Source organism: Primulina huaijiensis, chromosome 10 (genome assembly GCF_012295235.1).
Source record: "Primulina huaijiensis isolate GDHJ02 chromosome 10, ASM1229523v2, whole genome shotgun sequence".
Taxonomy (NCBI): Eukaryota; Viridiplantae; Streptophyta; class Magnoliopsida; order Lamiales; family Gesneriaceae; genus Primulina; species Primulina huaijiensis.
Genome location: NC_133315.1, coordinates 15336755 through 15358167, shown reverse-complemented (window position 1 = coordinate 15358167; position 21413 = coordinate 15336755). Strand labels below are relative to the sequence as shown.

General features: G+C 34.1%; 1 protein-coding gene and 1 long non-coding RNA gene across 2 annotated transcripts; one reads left to right on the top strand and one right to left on the bottom strand.

The window, feature by feature from the left end:
- The first annotated feature begins 3937 nt into the window (after positions 1–3937).
- LOC140986671 (xyloglucan O-acetyltransferase 3-like) lies at positions 3938–13124 on the top strand. Its single transcript, XM_073454984.1, has 2 exons — positions 3938–4560; positions 12152–13124. The coding sequence occupies exons 1-2, from the start codon at positions 4018–4020 to the stop codon at positions 12941–12943; spliced, it is 1335 nt and encodes a 444-aa protein (XP_073311085.1). The 5' UTR covers positions 3938–4017; the 3' UTR covers positions 12944–13124.
- A 751-nt stretch (positions 13125–13875) lies between these two features.
- LOC140986950 (uncharacterized) lies at positions 13876–14949 on the bottom strand. Its single transcript, XR_012177008.1, has 3 exons — positions 14526–14949; positions 14339–14444; positions 13876–14229 (listed from the first exon to the last, which is right to left on the bottom strand). It is a non-coding gene; the product is annotated as an uncharacterized lncRNA (long non-coding RNA).
- Positions 14950–21413: the final 6464 nt, after the last annotated feature.

Sequence of the window (21413 nt, the reverse complement as noted above, 5' to 3'; positions counted from 1 at the left end):
AATATTTAAAACATATCTTGCTATAGTGTATGTATTGTGTGACGATTCTAAATGATCTAGCATTAAAATTCTTTTTTAGCATATCCAAGTTTCATCAATCCAATGACATGTAATAACAAGATAAGATTTATAATTCAAATTAGTCCAAATATCAGTTGTCAAATTAACTCTACAAAAAATATTTGAAATATGTTGTTTTAGTGTTTTTTTATATTATTTATATATATCAAAACAATATTTTTTAATTGTGCACCTAGAAATAATGTGAAAATTAGGTTGAATAGTGATAGACTCATATTAGTTTGCATTTTTGTTGTCATATCTCTCATTGTTACTACGTCCATCGTGCTTAATTGACACATTTTTGTGTAATTTTATTGAAGGAGGAAGTTTTCTGCTCTTGCGATAAATTTGAGCTAAAAAGAGTGATTTTATATCACAATTAAAGTTGTCGATGTGATATTAGTTGAAGACTTGAAGCAGAAAAATTCAGAAGTGATTTTTGGACAAGGCGTGATCACATCTTATGACTACTCTTCTGCTGCCTAATGAGATCCAAGAATTTTTATATCAAGAAATAAATACAAAATAGAGTTTTTTCCCTAAAAAACTCTATATTCTTAGTAGATATTTTCTAATATCTTTTTGGGACAAGGCGTGATCACGCCTTTTGACTACTCTTTGGCTGCCTAATGAGATCCAAGAATTTTTATATCAAGAAATAAATACAAGATAGAGTTTTTTTTCATAAAAAAACTCTATATTCTCAGTAGATATTTTCTAATATCTTTTAGATTTTAGAATGGCAAGATAAGATTTTTGAAACAAAAAAAAAATCTTCAAAAATAAATAGCCAACTATTCACGTGGAAAGGAGAGCAGCAGCAGAATCAACAAAGAAAAGAAAACATCATTCTCCAACCATCATCTCTCACGTGAAGCACAAGAAAAAAGTGGCTCAAGGATTTTCTCTCCAACTCTCTCCACACCTTTAGGCTAAGTTTTATTTTTGATTCAAGGGATATTTGTACTATTTCAATTTTATCACTATGAAGCTTTTTGCACTTTAATTTAATATTCGTGTTTTGTTCGAGTATTTGTTGATTTATGATTTATTTATATGAAAGTTGTATGTTGGTTAATCTGACAATTTAATTCGATATATAATTTTTTACTGTTATCCATGAATTCAGTGATCCGTAATTGTCATGAACGATTAGTACATGAGTAGCGATAGATTAGGTGTGTTGTGCTATCATAACATAATTAATCTAAATAAATCAACGAAACTCGATCTATCAATTGCAGCTATCTCGGTTGTTAGATTTTAGGATTAACTGTTTTCACAAAACGGAAATGCTATTTTTAATTAATATGGAACGCTATCGTGCCCAGTTAGTTATTGATAAGTTTTGACTGGATGCTATGTTTAGTAAATTAAATTAGGAAAACATAAAGATTTTAGCGGCTATCCCTATAATTCTAAGGTTAATTACTTGTAAATACATGAATAAATAATATGTTAGTCGATGAACAGTGACACAATTGAATAGTGAAAATTCTCTTGAATCAGAGTTTGGTAATTTAATTCTTGTTTAGGTTTATTATTTTTATTGCTTTCTAATTTTAGTTTTAATATTTTATTTTATTCTTATCCAACAAAACCCCCTTGTTATTTATTTTTTCTCGAAAGAAATCATCTTCCGTTCCCTGTGGATTCGACCCTACTCACCATTACACTCATTTTACTTAGAGAGTAGAAATTTAAGTTTGGTGGCTCAACGACAGCACACCAAATAGTACTATTAAATTCAACAAAACCTTCTTGTTCAACTATTATAAAAGTTTGACAATATTTGGTAGTAAATTTTACGATGATTTTCAAGAAATTTTTATTGTAATTGTGAAAGCTTTACCACTTGAAGGATTAATTTATTGTTGCGTTAGTTTCGTACCGAATGATTGGAGTGTTCAGGGTGAAGACATAGTTGTTTGTATTTTGTTGTTCAATATCAAAGTGATCACAAACTTTGTTTCACTTTGCTTGGGTTGTCGTCGTGCTCGTTGCCATTGTGTTGCTTGCTCGGGTAGACGATGACATCCCTACATCTTGTTGGAGAGTTCCATGGCTTCTTCCTCCTCATGGCCAGGTTCGACTTCATCAAAGTCGAGGATGTAGCCAAAATGTTCACCAAAGTTGAAAATATATTCACCTCCACCACCACCACGGTTTGAAGATGACGTAATTGAAATTCAAATTATTTATTTGATTAAATTGTGAAATAGTAAGTAAATAATAATAAATAGAATATTGAATGTAGATAAAATTACAGCACAAGTATTGAATATATTTTGAGAAATAATAGCAGAGAGAGAAATTGATTGTGGAGAAATGTAGAGTTGAAAGAAAATATAAAAAAATGATCTTTTATTTATAGTTAATTTGTGGGATAGAAAAATGCAATTTGGCCCCTAAAATTGGGAGCCAAATTACAAATAGTAGTTGGCCCAAAGGCATTTATTTATTTATTTTTATTGTTTTTAAAAATTTGGATTCTGGGCCGGTACCGGATCCGGGTTCAATCCATTAACAAGACAATTAAATAGGTTTCAGGTTCGATTCACAAATACTGGACTCAGTTCTAGGTTTAGCGGACTGGTTCCGATCCAAACCGGTCCGTGAAGCATGCCTAACACTACCCATGGAAATCACTCTTCATGAGACCACTTTACTAAGATTCCGAAGGCGGAGGAGTCAAGGGACAAATGCTTCGTACGAGTTTAAATTAGTGTGTCCGTTATAGGTGTGCATAAATAGATTTGACACTCAATTTATCTAGAATACAAAAATTTTAGTCGTAAGCCACAAGCTAAATATAAAAGCGTAGTAACATCTTACTCCAAAAATCATAATGTGAAAAATGAAAATGACTCGAGTTCAAATTTCTCCGGTAAAATCTGAAATAAAATCATAGTAGTATGACGAGGGACAGGGACTTTAGTGGTTGAAGCACCGTAGTGAATGTGGGGCAAAGGCCACCAAAACCCATTAGCTTTTCAACGTGACTAGCACAAAGCCCCCATAATTAATTGTAAAGTAATAGTAAGATTCTTTAAATAAACGTTAAGATAAGTAAATATTCAAAAGAATTTCCTAATCATGAGCTGGCATGCAGCTTAAAAGTTGAACCACCACATTTACATAAATATGTGGAAGTTATTTTTCGGAATATTTTGATTCATGTTCATCGAACGCTGGTTATTGGATGATGTTCATTTTTTGTCTTCCACTATTTGGATTTCATTTTTGGAACGTATCTATTTTTTGATATAACCATTTTCTTCGATTATTGTTTTTGAACACTGATTATGTGATCCCTGGTATGCCCAGTGTATTTTGTATTCTTTTTATTTACCATCTATGATATTAAAAAAAAAAAGAAAAAAAATCATACTTGATCCAATCATTTTGTCTATTTTCAATTTAATTCTTGAAATGAGTCGATCGTGTCTATATTTATAATAATAAATAATAATTTTGACGTAAAAAATTATTAATTTTGACTAAATATGAGTGATCCAAATAAGAAATCTATATCACGTGTTTTCAATTTTAGTGTTTTAATAATCAAAGATTAAATTTGTTGCATTACCTTCCTTTTTTTTATTTTTTTATTTTTTTATTTTTGTACTCAAGTTTTGTTAAAAATTTTACGTGAAATCAAACATATCTATAATTTTATTGATGTCAAATCAATATTTCAATATATAATATTGTTACATAAAGAATAATTGCCTCGTAGATAAACAATACTTATCATTATAATAATAACAATAATTATTATTAATCTATTCCCCCAACGAAAATTGATCACCTTTGATGGAGGATCCCAGCTTAAAACTATTTACGCAATAGGAAACAATTATGCGTATAGACAGGATGAACACTAATCTTATATTCATCGTTCCATTCGCACTTGGCCCGCCTCCCAAATAGACGACACAGAATACCAAAAGAATGAAACCAACTTCATGTTGTAAAGACCATAAATCTATGATCTTCAAGAAAGAGAGATTTTTGGGCTCAACAAATACAGCAGTTTCTTGCTTAGTTTATTCGACATTTTTCACCACCCTCTTCACTCTTTGCCTCCTTTTTTACCCCTTGAACATCACATACAAAGCCTATGTGATTCAAGAACACAACCAAACTCGCACTTTGTTTCAACACAAAACAATAAATCCTTTGACAAAAACATTGATGAATCCGTTTACGGATAGAGAGAGCTGCGACTTGTTCAAAGGGACATGGGTCCGGCACCGGAGAGGTTCTTTGTACACAAATCACAGCTGCAAAACAATCCCATTTCAAAGAAACTGTTTCATGCATGGAAGGAAGGACAGAGATTTTCTGCACTGGAAATGGAAACCGTACCAGTGTGAAGTACACCGTTTCGACCCCCAAATTTTTCTTACTATCCTCCAAGGGAAGACAATGGCTTTTATTGGAGACTCACTTGCCCGGAATCAAATGGAATCACTACTTTGTCTCTTGTCTATGGTTAGTACTTCAAATTTAACTTTTTTCTTCAAAATTTGATGTTCAAACATGGAGACTCCGGCCAACCCCGTAGATCCAATATTCCACAGCTGGCCAACGATAAATATGTCATTTCATGTGGAACAATGCGTGGGCCAACGTCAGAATAAATATTTGGCTCTTGTAAAATATTGAATAGTTAGATTTTTCGTTTTCTAGCGTCTAAAGCATATAAAATTTTAAAAATTTTAGTTTTCACGTTTAAAATATTTCTTGGATGTCGTATGATTTAAACTATATATAATGCATTTAGATTTGATTTATTTTGCGTATACAACGCCAGCTCCAATTATTTCGGATTTTAAGTGGTATAGTTCTTCTTGTAAATCCTTACAAACAAATCTTCCTCCTTCTTCGGTCGTCAAATCAAGTTCACGATCAGAAACTTTGTTCCTCGTATAATCGCACTAGAGATCTAAGCAAGTTTATGTCAAGATTGGAAAACTGGAATTTCAGAAATTCGACAGTGTTCTAGCGGCATTGGGGAGGCGGCACGGTGGAAAAGTGTGGCCGAAATTTTGTTCTCCAAAATATGGGGTGGTCGATTTTCCTTGTAACGAGGGAGGAGAGAATTTTTTGTCTAAAAAATTATGTTATTTCATATAACATATAATGAAATATTTTAAGTTTTAATTCATGATCAAATCAAGAATCATACTTGAATCTTTCATTCTTTAATTTCATCATTAAAGAAAATTGTCTTCACATTCATTTGTCATATTTCATAATCATACCATGCTGCTATGACTAGCAATATCCTACTGAACTTGAACATTGGAATTGGAGAAAATGTTTCCTCTTAGTCAATATCTTGCATTTGAGTATATTCTTTTGCTATCAATCTTGTTTTGAAGGTTATTACATTATCATCAGCCCCAAGTTTTCTTTTTGTAAATCTGTTCGAACAAATATGAGAAATCTGTTCGAACAAATATGAGAACAATTCCCTCACGTGGATTTACTAAGGGTCATACTTGGTTCGAACATAGAGTCCATCTCAGACTGAATGACTTTAAGCCATTTAGATGAATCAACATAAGAAAATGCTTATTTGAAGTTTCTTGGGTCACATCCAAGAATGAGCTCATCTTGGCCTTCGTCAAGAAGCAGACTCATCCTGTTAGATGGCCTTGATACTCTTTCGGATCTTTTAGGAGCTTTTGTTTTTTCAATTGGATGTTGGGGTGTGGGTTCTACGATGTCATAAGTGGGTGGTTCTAGAATCTCTTCGAGTTTTATCATTCCGCTTTTTCTATCTAATAGAAATTCATTCCCTAAGAATGTGATTTCTTGAAACGAACACATTTGTTTCATTGGGATCATATAAATAATATCTAATGAAATTCTTTGGATATCCCACAAAGTATCACAAATTGGCTCTGTTATCAAATTTGTCTCCCAGTGTCTGCTTCACATAAGCAGTACATCTTTATATTCTTAAGAAATAATATTTGGGAGGCTTTCCAATAAATATCTCATATAGAGTTTTATCTACTGCCTTTGTATGAACTTGGTTCAACAACATTGCCGCAATCTCAAGTACAAATCCACAAAAGGATGGTAACAATTCAGTAAATCCCATCATAGATTGAATCATGTCTTTCAATGTCCGATTACGATATTTTTACACACCATTCAACTGGAGTACGGTAAGTGGGGTCCACTATGAGAGAATTTCATTCTCCTTAAGATAGTATTGAAATTATGTACTTAAGTATTCTTCACCTCGATTAGAACGAAGTGTTTAATACTCTTTGCTAATAGTTTCTCTACTTCAGCTCTGAATTTTTTGAACTTTTCAATGGCTTCATACTTGTATTTCATTAAATACACATACTTATACTTCGATAATTCATCAGTAAAGATAATGAAGTAGGATTGGCTATAACTCGTGCTAATATTTAGTGAGCCTCATGCATTAGTATTGATCAAATTCAATAAACTATGTGCATGTTCTTCTTTCCCTAGGAAAGGGCTTTGGTCATCTTTCTTTTCGGACATAACTCATATATTTCAAGAGAATTTATCAGTGACATATCAGACATGCTCTCTTCTACTAGCTTGTGCAGTATTCTTTGGAAATATGTCATAACCTAGCATGCCACAAGTGTGGTTGATTTAGGCTATTTTTTTTTCTTTTCTTTGTTGTTGATATCATATTTACTTGAACATCGTTAGTTAGAATATTTTTTATTTTTAAGTTATAGAGATAGTTTTGTAATTCGTCTGTTCCAATTAAACATTAATTCTTATAAATATTTCAAACTTATAAAATAAACAAGAAAATTCATGTTTATCAAACATAGAAATGGAAACAATGTTTTTAACTAAGTCATGAACATATAAAACATCTCTTAAAAATAATTTAAAATTATTATTTAATACTAAATAAATATATCCTATGGTCTTCGCAACAACTCTTGCTCCATTGTCCATCATCAAGAAGGTCTCACCATTCTTTGATCTTCTAATTTTAGTCATCTAGATATTCTTTGCAATTACAGTTCCAATATCCTGGCTTCTTGTAGTTGATGCAAAGAACTTATACTTTATTGGGCTTTGTGGTCCCTTTAGAAGTGTTTGGAGTTTTCTTCTTACTTTGTTTTTATTCATTGGAAGGAGTAGAACATTTTTTCCCTTTCTTTTTTGGGCCTTTCTACGTCCTAGATGAGTAGTCCACTAGGAAAATAATGTTTTCTTTTTTGATGGTGACTTCATAGGTAGTAAGCATGTTTACCAACTCTTCAAGGGTGGCCTCCAGCTTGTTAGTATTGAACTTCACCACAAACACATCAAACGACGGCTGTAGTGACAACAGTAGAAAGTCCGTGGACAATTCATTTGGAATAACATGGTCCAGGCCTACTAGCTTATCGATGAGACCAATCACCCCTACACCAAGCTCATGGATAGAGGCCCCTTCTTGCAAACATTATAACTTGAGTTCTTTGACAGTAGCATGCCTTAGTGGACATGTTTGTTCTCAGTACAACTCTTGCAGGTGATCGTAAATATCAACAACATTTACAGATTCCTCAAACCTCCTTTACAAGTCATTTGACATAGAAGTCAACATATAATACTTAGTTTGCAAATCATGGTCCTTAGCCAATTCCTCAGCAGGGGCATTGTAGCCGCTTTCGGAAGCTCCTTGTTGGGCACATATGTCATTTTCTCATAATTTAAAACAATTTATAAATTTCTTAGCCAGTCGAGATAATTTGGCCTAGTTAACTTGTTTTGATCGACGACAATATCGTAAATATACTGAAATGAAAACAGAATAAACATTACTAAATATTTTAAAATATTTTGTAAGATGAAAACGGAATAAACATTACTAACTATTTTAAAATATTTTGTAAGACATAAAATATGGACATTTGTTTTTTTTTATGAATCATTTCCCATTATTTTGATATTTTCATCACTCTCTAATGAAAACGGGAAATTCAATTTGCTTAGCAAGTATGCAAGCCCCAATTGATAAATTGTTATCCTAGATAATATGAGTCAATCATAATTTCCAAAAGGTGGAGTCAACCCCTTGCAACCCTCATGTATGTTGCCTCACGTTTGATGATGGCCCAATAATATGATTCCCTTACTCTTAACGTGTCGAGCCCGACCCATTTATGTTGAACCTTAGTGGACAGTCACCATGAGATCCTTAATGATATGAGATGAAGTAATGAGAGTTCCACGTAGTTCACATCAAGTATGTCAGTGGAAGCGACATCTTTCTAGCGTTCAGGCCTCTCTAATAATATGAGTCAGCTTACAGCTGATAGCTTTTGTCAATGTAACCACTGTTGATGGAAGGCAAGAAAATATTAAACTTTCTTTTAATTTTACTTTTAATGGGCTTGATTTAAATTTTGAATCTTATCCAAAATGAGATATTTTAATTTTGAAAATTTGTCTCATCATTAGTTTTAAAATCTCGTGTCATGTTTGTTTGTATGTTTGCTGGATTCATGCAACTCTTGTTATTATATTAATAATAATGCACATACTCATTATTTATAATATTTCACATACATTATAAATAATAAAATATGATCGATAACCGAGAGCTAATTGATCCATATGAGCCATATATGGATCCATATCTAAAATCTAAGTAAATGCAGGGATGCAAATACAATATTACATAAGCTTTCAATTATTTTACATATCTTAGATCTTCAAAACTCTTGAGGATCTGGGCTTACCATCTTTAAATCTTAATCTCTCACTAAATCTAATATTTACATTAAATTTTCATGGCATATTGTAATACTAATTTAAGTGGTGGGAATGAGCCATATATTAGACACATTTTAAAATAATTATCAGATAATTAAAACACGTGTAAAATATCTTAACATACACATAGCAAATTGGTCATGGCTATCGATCATCTTTTTCCATATAATATCAAATATTATATTAAAATCACAATATCAAATATTATCAAATCATGTATATTACAAATATAACACTAGCTATCTTAATTTAAAATAAAATAAACATTTTTTTAATTATCCAATTTATTAATAATTAAATTTCTTATTAAACTCATTTTACCATAAATAATAAAAATCATATTTTAATTAATTTATTTCACAAGAAATTCAGAAGATTTTATTAAAATTATTTTCAAGTGCAATTTTGACTCATAATTTTAAAAATCATAAAATTGCATTGGCCCAAACTTTTCGAGCCCATGGGCCAGGGAATGCTCGAGATAGTCCCGGACATCCCCCAATTCAGCCCTACCTATTGCCTGAAATTTTTGAGTAGCGGCCAACGGGCAGCCCTATTTCGTGCAGCTGCCCCGCGCAAAACTGCTATGTATTAATTTTTTATTTTATTTTTAAAATCACATCTGGGCAATCTCTGATGCCCAGATCTGCAGCGGCTACGTGCGTGTACGCACACGTGTTCTTCCTGGAATTGTTCCGGGTAACATGCGTGGAATTTTTTATATTTTTCTTGAAAAACTTTAGGTGCCTGAGATTTAGATTTCTTATGCAGTTGGAAACAATTCGTTCAACACTATTTAAACATCAAAAAATCATACTATTAAAAAATCTTGGCTCTGATGCCAGCGTTTGAGTATGTTTTTCGCACAAGGCCCAACAGAAAATTTAAAATTTTAGTTTTGACATTCAAAACATTCATTGGCCGTTGTATGATTTAAACCAATCATAGAATTTTTAGATCTGATTATTTTTGTATATACAACGCCTGATCCAACTCTTCTGGGTTTTAAATGGATATAGCCCTTCTTGTAAATCTCTACAAGCAGATCTTCCTCCTTCTTCGATCATCAAATCAAGTCCATGGTCAAAAATTTTGTTTCTAGTATAGATCGCATTAGAGATCTAAATCCGACGATGTTGCAGCGGCGGCACCATGGAAGGGTGATGGCTGAAATTTTGTTCTCCAAAATATGGGGTTGCCGATTTTTTTTTTTAGCAGAGAGAGTAGACAAAATTTTGTATTTAAAAATTATGTTATTTCATGTAAATTTAATAAAATATTTATAAATTTTAATTCCTGATCAAATAAGGATCTTATTTGAATCAAGATACTGTAATTCCATTATTCAAAATCTCCCATGCATGTATTTCTTATTCTTGAAAATATCATGCATAATTAAATTATTATCAACACATCTAATGTTATTATTTAATTAGTAGATTCTATATTTGCGAAAAAATAACTATGAACTCATTATAATCCAGTCGAATATTAGACATCACTGATGTATCGAGGGTACAAATATTTTTCATAATGAAATTTGAAAATTTAAAATGACAATTTTTCACTAATCCATTTTTGACAGATGTCAGTTTTGTGAACTATTTCACTAGAATAAATATTTTTGCTCTTTTCACTTAATTAGCTATTAAGCTAACTTCCACAATTTTCATTTTATGGAATCAACTTATAAACTCCTTTACAAGTAATCTGTTTGATCTTCATCAAAATATAGTAACAAAATTCAACTCCTTGAACTTGACTATCTCAACGGAAACACCAAATCAAAATATTTGTGTGACCCTCAATAGTTCATGAATACACTAGCCGTGTGTTCAAAACTTCATGTGATTTATAACAACATTTGTTCATATTCGGGCTTACCCTAATTAGTCATATTATTTTCATCAACTCCTTGATCAAGAATATCAGAACTCAAGTTTGATTGCATCCATCAGATCATGGTAGGAGCGTCTATTAGCTCCATCCCATGATCCCTTAAGTATCAATGATAGTTCCTGCAAGAATCTTAAGTTATGGTTACCGTACAGTACGATCCCTTCAACTCATATATCTCGATCAAATCTGTAGTCATTGGGATATCGAAAAATGCAAATGAATTCAATAAAGATGTGATATATCTTTGAGTAATAACAGTGACATGATATGTGCAACTGAGGAAACACCTTTCCAAAATTCACATTTCTTACTTTAACAAGAGATTCTTTGCACTATTAACTCATCAGATCACATAAGATATTTTCATCTATAAGCGAGCGGTGAATCCCCAACTACAATATATTGGCTACTACGTATTTCGAAATTATACCCAATCTCACCACCCGATGACCTTCAGTGGAGACGATAAACGGATCAAAGTGCATGTTAGTATGTAAAACCTCCGCATTGTTCCGAGCAAAGGATTAATAGTGTACAACCATAATCGCGGACTATTCCATTCGATAAGTGATAACCACTTAGACAGTTTGAGGGAGCGCTGTTTATTGAATCATCAAATGATCTCACATCTATATTAATGAACATCTCTATGTCCTTAGTAATAAAACATGACATTTACATCACATATGCTAGTCTCAAGCTCAAGCGACATTTATCCTTATTTTAGGAAGTTGAATCGACTACGAACTTGTTTAGAATAAACGGTAAGCTTCCTAATGAGTTTCATGATCTTAAATTGAGAAGCAAACTTTATGACACCTATATTATATTCAAGGAGTACTTTATCTATGCAGCTTATAAGATATACATATAAAGTAAATATCATAATTGAATAAAATAGCAAAATATTATTAAAATAAATATTGTTTTTACATACAAATCAATTAAAACTCAAGTCATAAATTGGTTAGCTAAATATCTACTCTAACATCAACTATCTGCCACGACGTGTAAGGTAATATCCCACTTAATTGTCGAATGAATCCCATTTTGGTTGAAAGTTAAATGCAAGAAATGAGCTGTTAAATAGGTCTGATACTTGAAATGTACAAACATGCATAGAGGATGGCGGCTGATTTTGTCTAACGAGAGCGAGAAAAAAATGCTTTTTGTGGTTGCTTTCCACATGTTAGTCGGCTTATTAATATATTTGAAATCTGGAATCGGGTCCAACGGAAAAATGTGGCATTATCTGTTGAAAAGAAAGGTGGCATTATATGTCCGGATTTCATCTATCATGTTGCTCCAAATTCAACTTCAAATATTTCCAAATATATATATTCGATTCTAACTCGAATTTGAAATATCTATATCATTGGGCTGGCTGTATCACAAAATCTTGCAGGCAGAGATTCCAAAAGAGATATATAAAGACGCAGAAGACAGATTCACAACATGGGAATTCAAGAAACATAACTTTACTCTAATGGTGCTCTGGTCTCAGTTCCTCATCACCGCCACGGAGAGAGTGATCAATGGCTCCGCCACAGGCAGTTTTGATTTGCATCTGGATAGAACAGACAGCAACTGGTCGGAAAAACTACCGGGAATCGATTATGCCATTTTCTCAGGCGCCCACTGGTTTTTCAGGCAGAATTATTTGTACGAGCATGGCAATCTCATTGGCTGTGTTTACTGCCAGGCACCAAACGTAACGGTCCTCGGGCCGTATTTTGCCATTAGAAGGGCATTTCGGGCCGCGTTTAAGGAACTCAACGACTGCATGAACTGCCGGAACATTTTTAGTATATTGAGGACGTATTCTCCTTCACAGTTCGAGAATGGTGAGTGGAATACTGGTGGGGTTTGCAACAAAACAGGGCCTGTGGGGAAGGAGGAGTTCATCAACAACGGGCCTGATTTGGATTACAGGAAAATTCAAATGGAGGAAGTCGAAACTGCAAGAATTGGAGGGAAGGGAAGTGGGAATCATGTTTTCAAAGTACTGGATGTTACGGAGATTATGCTAATGAGGCCGGACGGGCACCCTGGTCAGCACTGGGGGAATGTATGGATGAAGGGTTACAGTGATTGTATCCATTGGTGTTTGCCAGGCCCGATCGATACCTGGAATCAGCTCATGCTGGAAATGATTAAAAGACAAAATCATTATAGCTCCACTCATTTACAGATGTAGTATGAGCTAGAACAAAGTAAATTTTGTTTGGAAAGATTTTGAACATTAGAGGAAAAATTTGGTTGCTCAAATTGAGAGAAATATGTCGAAGATGACATGATCTTATATATAAAGACATTCATAGAGACTCCATTTAAGAGATGCGGGTCGTGTGCGTTGTAGTAAATATCCTCTATTTTTTTTTATTTTATTAAAAGTAGTTTTATGTGTCTTGATTTCTCATTGACTAATTAACAATTTAATTCTACTTCTCCGGTTTTTTGAATGATGACTTACGTCCAAGTTGATACTAAGATCTAAAACTATTAAGCTTTTAACAATATATATTCCGAAAACTCTTTTTTTTTCCCCCTACATACGCAATTTTGGAATTTAAGAAATATATTAATTATTTTCTCTATGAAAAATAAAATTATATTCATTATGATGCCTCCTAAAAATATTGACTCTTGTCTCACATGACCCATTTATAAGAAAGAGCCGAGCACGTGAAGCTGAGCCCATCTAGCTGAGTGAAAGAGCAGAGCGCATATAGCCGAGCCCATGTGTTGGAGCTCATGTAACCTAGCCCGTCAACTAAAGGTAGTCCTAAACATGTTATGTCTCGTAAATATGGAACATTTGAGAGAGGAATGATATCTCGATAAACTCGAGATAGGGCCAAATCCACTAAATCTGAAAAAAGTCCTAGCCGCCAGCAATAGATTTAGTTAATTCAACATCTTCTCCATTTATATCACTTAACATTGATTGTATACTAGAAAAATTGATATCAACAAAATGAATTCTATCAATATCATCTTCATCGCCCATATTTGTATGTATCTTTTGGGGTGTGACGAATAACACAATACCAGTCCTCTTCTTTTAGATCACGTACATAATAAACCATTTGAGCTTGTGAAGCTAGAAAAAAGGTTCATGTTCTTCTCGTTCTCCTGTTTGTATCAAGCGTGATAAGTTAACCATAATAAATCCCGAAGAATCAATTTTTGTTCTAGAAGTAGTGTTAACACAATCACATCGAAAAATAACAATTCTTCCACGACTGTCGTAATCAAATAAGATTGCATCATTTAATCTAAGGTTTACTCATGATTATCGTTATCATGAATCGATTGCACCATGATCCCACTATTCTGAACTTTTTTGTTCCGTTCAGATTCCATTGTGCGAAATGCAAAACCATTTATATTGAATCCTTGATAACTAAAGGCTATAGAATTTGGACCTCGTGAAAGCGCTCTTAGATCCAAGTCAACAATTTCTTCATTCATTCGATCAAACTGTCAGATACATAATATACATAATGAGGTATAAATATCTAAAAACATAACCAACCCATTTTCTGATGAAATTGTAATAAACATATAATTTTTTAAGCATACTACTCACTCGTCTTGCAAACCATTCCGCAAATTGCATTCATACCATATTGTCCAACTGGGAATTAGTTGGAAGACCATATCTATATCGTCTCTTCAGTTTGTTTTTAAATTCTCTGTTCAATTTTGAAAATAATAGTTAGAAACTTCCAATACTAAGAAAACAATTAAAAAAACATTTAAAAAATTATACTTACTCACAATATGGCTGCAATTCTGAACAGTTGGAAATGATGTATTTAAGAGTTTGAGTAAGATTTTTGTTGTCCAAAGTAACTACTTGACGTCTTTTTGTAGGTCTTTCTACTTGTGGAAACATTGCTAATGATGGAAACTCAACATTTGGTGTCTCTTTGTGTCGTGTTCCATGATTTCACAAGTTGTTATCTTCAAATAACGAGATCAAAACACAACACATTCATCTGCCAAATGCCTATGCGATGTTGGCCTATGGTTGGGCTTTGTTTCTAACAAAATCTTTAAGTTTTCCAAGATATCTTTCTATCAGATACATCCACCGATAATGTACAGGCCCAGCTACTCTTGTCTCGTATTCCAAATTCACCACCAAACGCACCATTACTGTGAAAAAGATGGTGGAAAAACTCTTTCCAACTGGCATAAAGCCAATACACCCCCTTCTTCAGCCTTCTGCAACTCATCTTCTCACAATGACTTCACACACACTGTAACGGCCCGAAAATTTGAAGGTCCACGTGAAGCACATGCATGCAAGTTATTAAATTCTTTGGTATTTTATTAAACTGTTTTAAAGCTTTTAAATGCATGTTTATTCCATGAATTTGTGTTTAATTCATGATTTATTTAAAGTTCATGCAATCTAAGATTTTATTCTAAATTATGTGTTTAATTATTTTGTGCATTTTATGCATAATTCATGAAATTTTAAAAGTTCATGCATTAGGGTTTCTAGATGCATTTCGTGCTCGAACGAGAAACGGAGACCGGAGAATTTTCAAGAAAATTATTTTATTACATGATTAATTTTTATTAATTAATATAAGGTGTTTTAAGGGTATTTTTCAAAAAGGGGATTTTATTGGATATTTTTATCAGCAGGATTTTATTTTTAACGGTACGTAAATTTTATCGAATCGAGGGACTTTTTAAGGGTTCGGCTAATATTTTCAAAATTTTTCCAACACGAAATATTTTTCGGGAGTGCGTTTGGATTTAATGGGCCTACTTTTAAGCTTGTTGGACCTAAAATCTTTTATTTAGTTTTAATTATCAATTAAGGCCCATTAGTCATTGGTTAGCTATTTAAATAATACTAATTAACCCTAAAACTTATCTTAACCTAAACCTAATCTCTCCCAACAGCCGACACCCACCCCCAGCTGCTGTCACCCGCGTTTTTCTCATCAGCAGCTCAAAGAAAAACCTTCGACCTTCATTCCTTGCAAAGGAGAAATTCACCCGGGTCTCCCTCCTCTTGTTTTGGTCGTCGATCAACATCAGGCATGCTTGTTACTCCTTTTTGCATCATGCACGTCAATATTAATGCTGTTGTGGATGCTTTTACTCAAAATATCTCGATTCATTCATGAACTTGCAAGGTTTTCGGGTTATTTGCTTCTTTTGCATTTTCGGTTGATGCTCACGTTTTTGTATGGTTTATGTGCAAGGGGCTGCTGTCATGGGATAGTAAGGGACTGTTCAGATCGTATTTGTTGCAGTTTAAGTGCTGGGGTGCGCAGCTGGTTGTGTTGTGATGATTTAGGTGAAGGCCGATCGGGTAGAAGATGGGAGGGGGTTCGATCCGTTCTTCCAGCTACACCAGCTGTGCGAGGGCCTCCTCCAGCCCTGGACCAGACCTTGGTGGGTCTGAGTTGGGGTCTGGAACGGCTCGAACCACGCTGGAGAAACGGTACAATCGATCGAGCTAAGGCGAGACATTTTGGTCACGGTAGGAGCCTTTTTGGTGGGTCTTAGTTCTTAGGGGTCAGTCGCGTGCATGGGGCTGGTGGCTGGGTTCTGGGACGTTCCTTGGAGTCTGGTCTAGGTCCACTATAGGCTGGTTCATGGTTGGCACGATGGATTAGCTTGAGGCGTGAGTTTCTTGCGGAAGATAAGGAAATAGAGTACAAGAGAGAAGGGGCAAGATATTTTGTGATGTTCTGAAATTTCTAGTCGTGGGGTAGGGGACTGTTGGCATTAATTTAAAAGCATCATAGTGTTTTTAAGGTGTGATATAAATTTGGGAAAGTTTTGATTAAATTTCGGGTCGATTCGGGTTAAAACAGGACCCCGGTCCAAGTTTTAAAACGAATCGATTAAGTTATGATTTGGGTCGAGTTTACATCTAAGAATGTTTTTAAAATGTTTTGGGACATTTTAAGAAGTTAGGTAAGCTTCGGGTAAATTTTAGAGGTCTAGGGATGAAACGCTAATTTTCGGGTTCCTGGGGCAAAATGGTCATTTTGTACCCGATGTGAGATTTTTGGTCCTGGCAGCGCCCTGAGCACAAATATATGATATTTAAAATGTTTATGCATCATGTTTATGATTTTTATGCAAGTATGATAAATACGGGACATGCTTGGTTTAAAGGAAAAATTATGTATATGAATGTTTTTTATTAAGAATGTTATATGATGACACGTTTTGAAGGAAGTGATTTAGTTGTGACTAACACGATGACACGATGACATGTAAGGCCCGGACTCAGTGGGCGGGTAATGCCGTCGCTGATGATCCTCGCCGCCGGGTACCGCGGTTACACGTAGATGGATCCATCGACTGACATGATGACATGATGATACGAAAGTTACAGCTAATGAACGGAATTCAAATTAAGATTTTAACACGTATATGCTGATACGATGATACATGCTATTAACATGTTTTAACAGGTCATGGTTACGCATTATGGTCATTAATTGGAAGGCCAACAGTCAGAATTTGCCCTATAATTAGCGCCCTCAATATGAGATTGTTGTTACACAAATCTTGAGTGATCACTTGAATTTTCGAGCTAAGAGAGTGCCTTGTTCGAGCTGTAAAATCCAGTAGCAAGAGCAACCAGATTTCCAGACTTCAACCGAAATCTCTAGCAAATTACAGTAAGTGGGCTTATGTATAAATATCTTGAAATCAGTTTGATAATTCATCTTTTGAAGCAAAGCATATATATTTATGATCTATGATTTTTGAAGCACTGAAACCTAGTGAACTAATGGTAGGAATATATATTCTGGACATTACTTAGTACTGATTACTGATTACTGATTACTGGCCTCACCCCTTAGAGGAGAGAATATATATGGAACTGATATCAGTTTAGCCATAAAATTCAATAACTTGCTCAGTGCTTGCTTACTTGTTAAATTCCTGATTTCTGTTCTGAATACTGACTCCTAATTACTGATTCCTGAATACTGATTCTTGTTCTGAAAATAAGAGTTTTCTGTATATTATTGTATTATTGTTTCTGTTAAAAATTGTTTCGAAAACTGAGAGTTATTCCCGACCCCGCTTACTGAGTGACAATCATATCACTCACCCACCAAACCCATCTCAGATAAGAACGAGGAAGAAAAGTTAGAAGAAGAATAGCAGATTCAATTCTGGGGTTGGTGAAGAAGACCGTTGTTTATCAGTTCTGATTTATGTTTTATTTCCGCTGCATTTGTTAAGACATTGTGTATTTGGTTTTACATTTCTGCTGTAAAACATTAGTCATTTGACTTTGTATCAGACATTAAATATTCAGTATGATGAATAAAAGATTGGTTTCTGAATTTTGTACTTCTAGGCTTGTTGTTTTTTAATGTAAATTTGAGAGCAACGCCGATGTCGACTAATCCCGTCCCTGGGGCGTGACACACTGTCTTAAAATATTCACATAAAACAATCAATGGTGCAATCACCTTTCTTGATAACACCGATGAAGAACAATTGGAAGGAATTGTTCCACTATGACGTTACAATCATGACTTTTCAGAACAATAATCCTACAATGTCCAACATCCACACACTTTGAAATATTGGATGACATACCATCAGGGGCATGAATATCTTTCAACACAGAACAAAATATTTTCTTTTCATCTTAGCACATACACTAACATCCAAGTGGCAAATACTCTTTGCCGTCTGGTTGTATCCACGACCATAATGGTCTCATAATACGTAATATTTTCAAATCTCTACTAGCGGCAACATTATCTTTACTATTGGTTGAATAATCTAAAATTATCACAAGAATATTGTCCCAAAAATTTTTCTCAATGTGCATAGGATCAAAATTATGCCTGATCAAGTTAAACTGAAACATCTACTACTCGTTTTTTTTTAAATGTGCTAGAAATTTTTTTCTTTCCTAAGATTTCGGCCAAACACATACACATATATGTAAATATTTTGCATCATCTAAAAATAAACCAACCAACCTAATATTTGCAAATCCAAAATTAAAATTCAAAACATGAAATCGTAAACGCTAACCAGCCCTAAATTTATCATTTTTCAAAACAAAGAATAAACACCTTAATCTCTCAAAAATCTCTCAAAAACATCATAAGTCTTAAAATCTTTTAAAGCAACTTAAATCATAAACATAGTTGCGGAAAACTAGCGACGGTCATCGGATTATGTGCACCTTCAGTCCATCTATTTCAATCATCAAGTCCTCTATCAAAATCAGGCTCACCTACATCGATCACACCTAGTGAGTCTAATGACTTAACAAACTTTAATCATGATAACAAGTAGTACATCTACAATCACATGCATCAATAAAAATAATTTTACTAAAAATAGATTTTCATGAATATGCATAAGCTTTAAACTTTTTTTCTTTCATCATATACGTATACGTTTTCATTTTTATTGAATTCAGATCGTTAATAGTGACTTCGTTTCAGCTGTAGGTCGATGGATCCATCTACGAATAACCATGGCACCAGGCGACGGAGACATCATCGACACTCTCACCCGTCAACTGAGCCTTGGCCTTACATATCGTCATATCATCATATCCTTTCGATATATATATCATTTTTCTTTTAAACCAAGCATGCAACACGTCTTTTACATAAATGTTTCATCATAAAATTCCATAAACATTTAAAATAAACATTTTAATATTCATTATAGTATTCAGGGCACTGCCAGGACGTCTAACATTTTTTTCAGGTGTAAAATGATCGTTTTGCCCTTGAAACCCTAACTTTACCAAATTACCATTAGACCTTAAAACGATGACCCAAGTCCATCCAAACTTAACATAACACCTTAAAATACACCCCTAAATATTTCTTAGACGTAAAATTACGCTCCTCGACTAATTTTCCAATTCGTTTTAATAGCTTAATCGTACGTCTCAGTTTTAACCCGAATCGACTCAAAACTCAACCAAACCTTACCAAACTTGAACCATAGCTTATTAACACCTAACCATACCTTATACAACCCAAATCAAATCATTTATAAACCTTGAAAAAGCCTAGGTAGCTACTGAATTTTCTGAACTTATTTTTTCAAAACCCTAGCATCACAAGCTTACCCCCCCTTCGGCTCTATCCCTCAACCAGCAAGACCAGCCCCCCATGAACCCTTCCTAGGACCATGACTGAACCCTAGGGAACCTGTTGGACAAAACTTAACAAGCCTAGAAGCCGCAACCCTCAACCCGTCGCTCCACATGGCTTGTGCGATCATGCCTTACGTCCCAGCCCCTTGCCTTCGAACCAGCCCTCATGCAACCACCCTAGGACCATCATACCGTCCTCTTAGGTCTGATGGACATAACCCTACAGTAGCTAAATGTCGTGCCCCTCTAGGGAACCCTAGCCGAAACCCTAACCCTCTTTAAACCAAATTTTTGTTCCATCCTTCTACCCTCCGTGTGCAGCCCTTGTCTATGCATCTATGGACCCTTAACATGTTGAAAACATCTCCTTCCCATAGCCCTACCATGGCAGCCCCTTTGTGTACTAAAGTCATGAGTTTAGAAGCATAAAAATCACGATTATAGCATGTATAGGGCATAAAATCAAAAATAATTGAAAGTGCACCATGCTCTTCATGCAATCGTGTTAAATACACATAATATGGAGTGAAAATGAGTGAAACAAGATTAAGGCGTGCCTTTACGTATTTTACGCATGAAAAACTATTTGAGATGCGAGGAACGTTGGCGGAGAGACGTGGGATGAAACCTTGCAGGATTCCCTTCAAATTCATGTGAGTTTGCTCTCACAAACTCTGTGTGTGTCTGTGTGTGGTTGTGTTGCTGATGGAGAGTCCTAGGGTTTGTGTATGTGTGCTTGTGTTTTGTATGTGTATAAGCTTAGGGTTTTAGGGCCTTGTTTTAATTAAATAACTTGGTACAAGTTTAGGCTCAATAACCTAGTATAATAGACTGATTAGGCCCATTAGATAGTAATTAAAATATTTGGTTAAGTAAGTTTTCGAAAATATTAGCCTAGTTCTCGAAAAGTCCTTATTTTCGTCAAAAATTGAATGTCAGTTTAAAATATGACTCGGCACGTAGAAACACCTCAAAAGTTGCCATTTTTGCAAATGTAATTTAAAATATACCATATATTAAATAATTAAATATAATTATTTAATCAAAAAATTTTCCCTTATATGGTCCCCGTTCTCCGGTCCTCGATCGCGTCTCGAATAACTTTTAAAACACATTTTTATGCATTCTAATATAAAACCACATTTTAACAATGTAAACATGCTTACCATATTCAATAAATGCAATTAAAATAATTTATTTAGGCATTTTCATTTTTCCTAGATTTGCATGTATTTGGATTATGTTACCGCATTTTGGACCTAACATAAACTCCCAGTATAGTAGACTAAAAAATATGTTTTCTCCACATTTGTTCCATGGACCATGTATTTACTCGTGCAGCTGGTTTAGATACACTACTCTTACCATATACCACATTCTTGTATTGAGTCATTGAAAGGACATCAGATCCAGACAGCGATTTTAAATCTTGCCATAACTTGCCATCGTTCTAATTTCTGAATCCAGAGGTAAGAAACGATGAGGCTCTCTAAGTGAGGTGTATTCAATTCAGAGTTTTGATGACTTT

What these genes read in the sequence shown, in the direction of transcription:
- LOC140986671 (XM_073454984.1), top strand. Translation starts at nt 4,018, where the DNA reads ATGAAACCAACTTCATGTTGTAAAGACCATAAATCTATGATCTTCAAG. An exon ending in TACTTTGTCTCTTGTCTATG is followed by an intron (nt 4,561 to 12,151) that starts GTTAGTACTTCA and finishes AAAATCTTGCAG; the next exon opens with GCAGAGATTCCAAAAGAGAT.